This window comes from Oncorhynchus tshawytscha, linkage group LG01, assembly GCF_018296145.1.
Source record: "Oncorhynchus tshawytscha isolate Ot180627B linkage group LG01, Otsh_v2.0, whole genome shotgun sequence".
NCBI classification, from domain to species: Eukaryota; Metazoa; Chordata; class Actinopteri; order Salmoniformes; family Salmonidae; genus Oncorhynchus; species Oncorhynchus tshawytscha.
Window position 1 is genome coordinate 92,624,743 of NC_056429.1, and position 10,003 is coordinate 92,634,745.

At 42.1% G+C, this 10,003-nt stretch overlaps 1 protein-coding gene across 1 annotated transcript in view; it reads right to left on the bottom strand.

Moving 5' to 3' along the window:
• Positions 1-7,360: 7,360 nt before the first annotated feature.
• Positions 7,361-10,003, bottom strand: part of LOC112238315 (integrin alpha-9-like) — a 166,294-nt gene continuing 163,651 nt past the window's right edge. Inside the window, exon 28 of the mRNA XM_042327389.1 lies at positions 7,361-8,392. Within this exon, the coding sequence (XP_042183323.1) occupies positions 8,291-8,392 (102 nt within the window). The 3' untranslated portion in view covers positions 7,361-8,290. The remainder of the gene's footprint in view (positions 8,393-10,003) is intronic.

Here is a 10,003-nt window from a genome sequence, read left to right on the forward strand (position 1 = left end):
CTGAGTGAACTGTTCTGGGGTCTCCGGCCCCTCTAGCTGAGTGAACTGTTCTGGTCCCCCTACCCCCTCTAGCTGCGTGAACTGTTCTGGGGTCTCCGGCCCCTCTAGCTGAGTGAACTGTTCTGGGGTCTCCGGCCCCCTCTAGCTGAGTGAACTGTTCTGGGGTCTCCGGCCCCCTCTAGCTGAGTGAACTGTTCTGGTCCCCCTACCCCCTCTAGCTGAGTGAACTGTTCTGGGGTCTCCGGCCCCCTCTAGCTGAGTGAACTGTTCTGGTCCCCCTACCCCCTCTAGCTGAGTGAACTGTTCTGGGGTCTCCGGCCCCCTCTAGCTGAGTGAACTGTTCTGGTCCCCCTACCCCCTCTAGCTGAGTGAACTGTTCTGGGGTCTCCGGCCCCCTCTAGCTGAGTGAACTGTTCTGGGGTCTCCGGCCCCCTCTAGCTGAGTGAACTGTTCTGGTCCCCCCTACCCCCTCTAGCTGCGTGAACTGCTCTGGTCCCTGCGGTCCCTCTGCCACCTCACACAGCAGGACCAGGTGGGCTGCGATGGGGGCTACCACCTTCTCTACAGCAACTGTCTTTATCAGACCAGTCTGGTCCAGGAGAGATGCCATACCTGGACACTGGTCTTGGACCCTGTCAAGGTACTGCAGGAGTGATGGTCAGAAGGTTAGTAATGTTATATGAAGCTAGATTTACAAATGAGACAGATTGCCCATCATGTTGATTTGTTTCTATTTGCAGCAGTTTAAACAAAATAATAACTAGGTCTCCTTACAAACATCTTCAAAGTAAGCATTTCATTTTCTTAACAAGAGAACAATGAAAGCATTCTGGTTCAGCTCTGCTAACTTGCATCATGTAGCAATACTACTTTATTAAAATCCTGGCATTTTAAAAATAAATTAAATATTGAATTTACCTGTGAGGATAACAGCTGTGTTGCAGCATGTTGCTGTAGTCTGGTTGTCTCAACTCACATGAATTATTTACAGGTAACTGAGTGAAGAGCCATGTGCTTGATGTGCTGATGTATCAGCTGACGTTTCCCACTTCTCATTTTGACTGTGTGAGAAAAGACTGCTAGCAGATCTTACCAAACAGCACAAAAAAGCAATTCGCTGCAGCAATGTCAAAGTGGGAGAACATTTCTTGATTAAAGAAAAAGAGAAAACCACAGATTTAATTTCAAATTTATCAACAGATAAATATAAAGCTTGAACATGAGCTTAAACATCAAACATATAGACAGTAGTTTATCTAATACAACATCCTAATGTGTGATTATAGGTGAAACGACATAGAAATACAAAACTAAACCATCACAGTTAAAATACAACCCAACATGTAAAGTGTTTACCTCTCTGCTAACATGATTAGATAACTAAATCAGGTGCAGAGGAGATGGTGAATGTGTACAGTATTTGCCATGCCAGTGAAAGGAAGGAGTGACATTAAAATATAGGGTGTATTTCTAACAAATCAACCAATCAAAGATCAATTCAGCATGATTGAGATAGACCTAAGCCATCATAGTGAGCACAGTAAAGTGTTTTAGCCTTTTAGTCGGGTAACAGAGCACTGCACAAACTGGCTTTCAAAAGCTATACTTAATTTCGGGCTCTATTCAATCTGCGGAAGTTCAGCCTTCCCGCATTACGGCCCGTTTATACTAGCAAGTAGCATCGCGCAGTGGAATGAAGTGGAATGGGCGGGAGGACCGCTGAGTGATGCGAGCATGGGCGAGGGAGCTGAAGTTTGGGAAAGACAAACTTTATTCAAATCCTCTGCGAAATCGCAACACGAGTGACCAATCAAAGCTCACCATAGCTTCCACTCCTACTGGATTGGCTGACAATGGCTGTTGATATGTACCACTACATTGCTTGCTTGCAAGCTTGTTAGAACGCACACAAGTGCGATGGTAGCGTGGCTAGGCAAGTGACCCTTGTGTAGTATAAAGCCTCTGTTAGTTGAAACTGCATTCATGGTAAACACTGCATATATTGACTTAATCAGAAATGACCTTTACATTTCTATGGCGCAAACTGTAACGCTTCAGCGACACAGACTGAATGAGCCCTAGTTAGAGCGATGCTGAGACACTTATCTAATTTCAACACCATCACACAAAGGCCCCTCTGAACATCCGAAGACCGTTTATATATATATGTGCCAATTATATTTTTATACCCATCACATGCTTAATTTGGGATTGCACATTCATAAACTCTTCAACTCTTTCATAAGCGCACAACCTGTCAGTCTAAAAAGACAAACTGCCTTCAAAAAGTATTCACACACCTTGACTTTCTGTTGTGTTACAAAGTGAGATTAAAATGGATTTGTCCTTTTTTGGTCAACAATATGCACACAATCTGTAATTCCAAAGTGGAAGAAAAGTTATATTTATTTTATGTATTTTATATATTTTATTTTAATGGAAGTAAAACTAATATCTTGATTAGATAAGTATTCAACCATATGAGTCAATAAATGTTAGAATCACCTTTGGCAGCGATTACAGCTGTGAGTCTTTTGGGGTAAATCTCAGAGTTTTGCACACCTGGATTGTACAATATTTTCCCATTATTCTTTAAAAAATTATTCAAGCTCAGTCAAGTTCGTTGTTGATCATTGCTAGACAGCCAAGTATTGCCATAGATGTTCAAGCTGATTTAAGTCATAACTAGGCCACTCAGGAACATTGAATGTTGTCTTGGTAAGCAACTCCAGTGTATATTTGGCCTTGTGTTTTCGGTTATTGTCTTGCTGTCTGTTGGAACGCAGACTGAACCAGGTTTTCCTCTAGTGTTTTGACTGTTCTTAGTTCTATTACGTTTATTTTTATCCGGAAAAAAAAACTCCCTGGTCCTTGTCGATGACAAGCATACCCATAACATGATGCAACCACCACTATGATTGAAAATATGAAGAGTGGTACTCAGTGATATGCTGTGTTGGATTTGCCCCAAACATAGCGCTTTGTATTCAGGACCAAAAAAATAATGTATTTCCCGCATTTTTTGCAGTATTACTTGAATGCATTATTGCAAACAGGATAGAAGTTTTTCTTCTGTACAAGCTTCCTTCTTTTCTCTATCATGCAGGTTAGTATTGTGGTGTGACTATAATGTTGTTGATCCATCCTCAGTTTTCTCCTATCACAGCCATTAAACTCTGTAACTGTTTTAAAGTCACCATTGTCCTCATAGTGAAATCTTTAAGTGGTTTTCTTCCTCTCCTGCAACTGAGTTAGGAAGGACGCCTGCATCTTTGTAGTGACTGGGTGTATTGATACACCACCCAAAGTGTAATTAATAACTTCACCATGCTCAAAGGGATATTACATGTATGCTTTTATTTTTACCCATCTACCAATTGGTGCCCTTCTTTGCAAGGCATTGGAAAACCTCCCTGGTCTTTGTGATTGAATCTGAGTTTGAAATTCACTGCTCGACCGAGGGACCTTACAGGTCAATTGTATGTGTGGGATACAGATGAGGTTGTCATTCAAAAATCATGTTAAACAATTATTACACACAGAGTTAGTCCATGCAACTTATTATGTGACTTGTTAAGCACATTTGTACTCCTGACCTTATTTAGGCTTGTCATAACAAAGGGGTATAATACTTATTGATGCAAGACATTTCAGCTTTTCATTTTTAATTCATTTGTAAAAATGTATTAAAACTAAATTCTACTGTGACATTATGGGGTATTGTGTATCGATAAGTGACACAAAATCTAAATTTGATCTATTTTAAATTCAGGCAACAAAATTTGGGAAAAGATCAAGGGGTGTGAATACTTTCTGAAGGCACTGTATCTCACAGCCAAACACATCTCACTTGTTCGTCAATTACATAATTCCATGTAAGGAACGTTTTGGATTAAATTGGGTTTACTCCTATTATCAGATAACACAGATTCACTGTCTGAGAAAGAGACACTGGGGTTTACAGGGCTATGGGTCTCTTACAACTGATTAATGGACCATTTCTCAAGGATACAATCCCAGATTGTAGCTCTCGTTATATACCAGTACCACTCATCCCTCAGCTGTATAACCCAGACAAATGAATCCCAGATTGTAACTTTAAATGGTAGTATTCTAGACTGTTCAGTCAGATCGGTTCTTATTCCTTACAGTACATTCCAACATGTTGACTTCAAAACAAGTTGTACCCATAAGTCTTATAGAGCTAGTAGTCTGTGCATGATGGAGTAGAGTGAAGCACATTCCCTACCTTCCTATTTATAGGGTACTAGTCAACACTGTTTCTCTGCCATGGGGAGGGGCCTTTAGTAATGGGTGTAGGTACAGTAGGTATGCAATGCCCTGTGCCTCTAGTAATGGAATTGGTGTAGTTAGGTAGGTGTAGTTTACTCCGATCTTGGAAATTCATCCTAGCCTGGATTCAAACTGAATTGTCCAGTTTCACTATTGTAAAATTGAAATGAAACAATAGTGAAATGGCACAATTTAGACCCAGGCTATGTTCACCTGGCCACAAAGTGTAAACCATCTTATAAGGTTCAGTACTAGCCTGGTCCCAGATCTGTTTATATTGCTCTAGCCTGGTCCCAGATCTGTTTATATTGCTCTAGCCTGGTCCCAGATCTGTTTATATTGCTCTAGCCTGGTCCCAGATCTGTTTATATTGCTCTAGCCTGGTCCCAGATCTGTTTGTGCTGTATAGCCAACTCCTATTTGGTCACTGTCCTGTTTGGCTTTATAATCACTACATTGAGAATCATAAAAAATTGTTTACTGAAATTGAAAACCTTTTTGAAAGAGGCTAAGCTTGTGATTGATCATCTGCATACCTGAGCAATAGTTACTTGCCAAAACAGCTTTTGACACTTGATTCTCATAGAATATAGCCTATATTGCACTTTTTCTTTATACATTTCTAGTAGTTTCCACAGATTGTGTATTTTTACACACACCCCACCATTTTAAATGTCAACCAAACTGTTCTAACTAGCATCCAATGCATGGCCCTATACCATTACATTATATTACAATGTAACTACAATTTTGTTATTGCTGTTTAGTTACATAGGTATAACCCCAATTTAAAGGTACAATGTTAGCTTTTCTACTCATCTCTGCCCCTAGTTCATATGATAGGATACATTTAAAACATTTTGTTGGAAAAGACCATGATTTGTGAAATGTTCCAGACTATCACCGTATTCATGGTTCTTCTCAGCTTAATTGCGACAAGTAGAATGCGTTATTGAGCTAAAAATGATTGTTAGTGGATAGATAGCTTAAACAGATATACTATCTCCACGGCCTAACTCAGAGTACATTCAACACTGTCAGTCTGAAAACACCACACTTTGTGAAAGGTGCCAAATGAAGTGTAAATGATATTCTCTAGCTACAGTTGATGATGTCAACGGGTTGATGATGTCATGGTGTTGATGATGTCAATGGGTTGCTGGGTGGTGGATGATGTGTGTTTCCTCTTTACTGTATAAAGCACTTTGAGGGCCCGGAAAAGTGTTAACTTATACAGTGCATTCCGAAAGAATTCAGACGCCTAGTTTGTTTGTTCCTCATCAATCTACACACAATACCCTATAATGACAAAGCATTGTTGCAAATGTATTAACAATAAAACTGAAATATCACATTTACATAAGTATTTAGACCTTTTACACAGAACTTTGTTGAAGAACCTTCGGCAGTGATTACAGTCTCAAGTCTTCTTGGGTATGATGTTACAAGCAAGGCACAACTGTATTTGGAAAGTTTCTCCCGTTCTTCTCTGCAGATCCTCTCAAGCTCTTTCATGTTGAATGGGAAGTGTCGCTGCACAGCTTTTTCTGATCTCTCCAGAGATTTTTGATCAGGTTCAAGTTCGGGCTGGGCCACTCAGGGACATTCAGAGACTTGTCCCGAAGCCACTCCTGCTTTGTCTTGGCTGTGTGCTTAGGGTCGTTGTCCTGTTGGATGGAGAACCTTCGCCCCAGTCTGAGGTCTTGAGCGGTCTGGAGAAGGTTTTCATCAAGAATCTCTCTGTACTTTGCTCTGTTCATCTTTCCCCTCGATCCTAACTAATCTCCCAGTCCCTGCCGCTGAAAAACATCTGTACAGCATGATGCTGCCACCCCCATGCTTCACTGTAGGGATGGTGCCAGGTTTCGTCCAGACGTGACGCTTGGCATTCAGGCCAGAGTGTTCAATCTTGATTTCATCAGACCAGAGAATCTTGTTTCTCATGGTCAGAGTCTTTAGGTGCCTTTTGGCAAACTGTCATGCCCCTTTTACTGAAGAGTGGCTTCCGTCTGGCCACTCTACCGTAAATGCCTGATTGGAGTGCTGCAGAGATGTTTGTCCTTCTGGAAGGTTGTCCCATCTCCACAAAGGAACTCTAGAGCTCTGTCAGAGTGACTATCGGGTACTTGGTCACCTCCCTGACCAAGGCCCTTCTCCCCTGATTGCTCAGTTTGGCCAGGTGGCCGGCTCTAGGAAGGGTCTTGGTGGTTCCAAACTTCTTCCATTTAAGAATGATGGAGGCCACTGTGTTCCTGGGGACCTTCAATGCTGCAGAAATGTTTTGGTACCCTTCCCCAGATCTGTGCCTCGACACAATCCTGTCTCAGAGCTCTACGGACAATTCCTTCGACCTCATGGCTTGGTTTTTGCTCTGATATGTTCTGTCAACTGTGGGACCTTATATAGACAGGTGTGGGCCTTCCCAAATCATGTCCAATCAATTTAAATTTACCACAGCTGGACGCCAATATAGTTGTAGAAACATCAAGGATGATCAATGGAAACAGGATGCACCTGAGCTCAATTTTGAGTCTCATAGCAAAGGGTCTGAATAATTATGTAAATAAGGTATTTCTGTTTTTTGTTTTTAATAAATTTGAAAACATTTCTAAAAACTTGTTTTTGCTTTGTCATTATGGGGTATTGTGTGTAGATTGCTGAAGATTTTATTTAATCAATTTTGGAATAAGGCTGTAATGCAACAAAATGTGGAAAAAGTCAAGAGGTCTGACTACTTTCCAAATGCACTGTATAATCAATTAAACATTTCATAGAGCTCTTTTGCTTGGTTATCAGCATTTCTTCATGACAGTGACAACTTCGATGTGTGACAAAAAATATATCTCTGTTTATGGTGAATGGAAGGTCTACACACAGAAATATAATTTTGACTTGAATGGGAATGTCTGCTCCTGTAATTGTATTTCTGTGGACCTTCATAGGACTTGCTTGGCTGCTTGCCCATATAGCTATCTATCTATCGAAAGGACAGGGAGATGTGTGAGATATTAAAGAGATATTTGTGAGCAGGAAACAGTACAGAATTAAAAAGACACAATCTTTCACACTCCAGAAAATCCACGTCTCACGATACTGGATAATATACAAATGGACTAATTTACTAAACATAACATGCTGTATCTTTGCCCTGGAAACTAAAGGAAAGACGCTGAAATATAGCATCAACTCGGACATCAGTGCTTTAAAAAAAACATAGATATTCTTACATTAGACTTCAAAAACTCCAACCAACCATTTCACAAAGCCCCAATTTAATACAATATGGCTATAATATGTATAAAAATAAATGTTCACTACTATTAAAACAGAGCCCTGAGGGGTTTTGTTGTCCCGTCCGATAATATCTGCGTCATTGCCACATCCTGTCCAAGGACGTCTATCTCCTTGGGTGTATTCAGTGACGTGAAACACTAAAAACATTGCAGATAGAAATAGAATATTTAGAGCTAACGCATCATGTCTGTTCTGCACAATATATTTATATCTGAATGTTCTGGAACATTACAGCATCCTGAACAGGCCAGTTGTTTCTTTAACAGTTCAATTTTGTTTATTTCCGTTGGCAGGAAGTTTCCTCCATAGGGACTAATTGAATTCTATTGGGAGTGTTGTATTAATTTGACACCAAACGAAAGAAAACAGACAAACAGGAATGTAATCCTTGGGTTTGTTCAATAAGAAACACTCATTTCCAATTTCCGTTGCACTGAATTAGCGTCTTAATGAATCTGACCCGAGCGAGCGACACCAACCTCCACCTCAGATTTCTGCCTGTTAGTTCCCTCGATCCCCAGTCTCCCACGCACAAAAAAAGTCTCCCTCCAAAAAATCCAGAGACCATTTATTTATCTTCCAGATATGGAAGATTGAAGGGTTCTTATTCCTGATTGGCTGGCTGTGGTGAAAGCCCTCAGCTCATTGGATCCTCCATTGACCCAATCCCCACACCCTGTGCTCTCATTGTTTTCTCTTTCCCTCAGTGGTTCTTTTCCACCCAATCCCAGCTCTCGTCAGCTCTGTCCTTCCTGTTTTTCTCGGCCTCGATGATCTCCTGGTAGCGCCGGCGGAAGAAACCCATCTGGGAGAGGAATGAGAAGAGGATGAGAAGGAGAGGGGGAGAGAAGAGGATGAGAAGGGGAGGGGGAGAGAAGAGGATGAGAAGGGGAGGGGGAGAGAAGAGGATGAGAAGGAGAGGGGAATGAGAAAAGGAGGAGAGAAGAGGATGAGAAGGAGAGGGGAATGAGAAAAGGAGGAGAGAAGAGGATGAGAAGGAGAGGGGAATGAGAAAAGGAGGAGAGAAGAGGATGAGAAGGAGAGGGGAATGAGAAAAGGAGGAGAGAAGAGGATGAGAAGGAGAGGGGAATGAGAAAAGGGGGAGAGAAGAGGATGAGAAGGAGAGGGGAATGAGAAAAGGGGGAGAGAAGAGGATGAGAAGGAGAGGGGAATGAGAAAAGGAGGAGAGAAGAGGATGAGAAGGAGAGGGGGAGAGAAGAAAAACACTTGCTGTTAGCTCCAGTTCAGTGGTTAATGAGGTGAACCTATGACCAGATGTTAGACCTGTTAAGATTGATAGTCTATAACCTCTGCTCATATGGGCCTCAATGGTCAACAGTTGCTTAAATCTCAGGTGCAATGGTTAGTGAGTGAGATGGACCTTTGACCCCTGTCAGCTGTTCTTAGGGTCAGTGGCTTCATATGTTTTTTTAAATGTACTATATAGGACAATGAGACCGAGGGTTTGCTAGCAGTGGGTCAGATTCGAACCCTCGCTTGGACTGGTGCATGTATTCCTGAGGCTGTAACTTAGACTACTAGACCATCCAGGCAACGCAGTCAGGTGTTCTAAGGGCCAATGGGAAGGAGCAGTGGTCAGTGAGATGGACCTACGGCTAGATGTTTGACCTGTTAAGATTTACTAGCCTCTATTATACTGGCCATCAGGCAGAAACCACCAGGTTAGAGCCATGTGGAATGAAGGTTTCCCTGGCTGGAGAAGCTGCTCTGGGCTCTGCTTATGTGGAATGAAGGTTTCCCTGGCTAGAGAAGCTGCTCTGGGCTCTGCTTATGTGGAATGAAGGTTTCCCTGGCTAGAGAAGCTGCTCTGGGCTCTGCTTATGTGGAATGAAGGTTTCCCTAGCTAGAGAAGCTGCTCTGGGCTCTGCTTATGTGGAATGAAGGTTTCCCTGGCTAGAGAAGCTGCTCTGGGCTCTGCTTATGTGGAATGAAGGTTTCCCTGGCTAGAGAAGCTGCTCTGGGCTCTGCTTATGTGGAATGAAGGTTTCCCTGGCTGGAGAAGCTGCTCTGGGCTCTGCTTATGTGGAATGAAGGTTTCCCTGGCTAGAGAAGCTGCTCTGGGCTCTGCTTATGTGGAATGAAGGTTTCCCTGGCTGGAGAAGCTGTTGAGGCCCTTTGTTCCATTAGGAGCTCGAAGTGAGCTTCCAGGCTCTGCTCTTGTGGTGACACTAGTTGGGCTGTCTTTGTTGTGCGCCAAGTTTAAAATGTTGTTTTATGTAGTTTCTACTATTCTAAATGTTTTATTTGATGATGAAGTGATGGTTGTGTGGTATTGTGATGGTATTGTGATGGTATTGTGGTATTGTGATGATATTGTGGTATTGTAACGGTTGCGTGGTATTGTAACGGTTGCGTGGTATTGTAACGGTTGCGTGGTATTGTGATGGTATTGTGG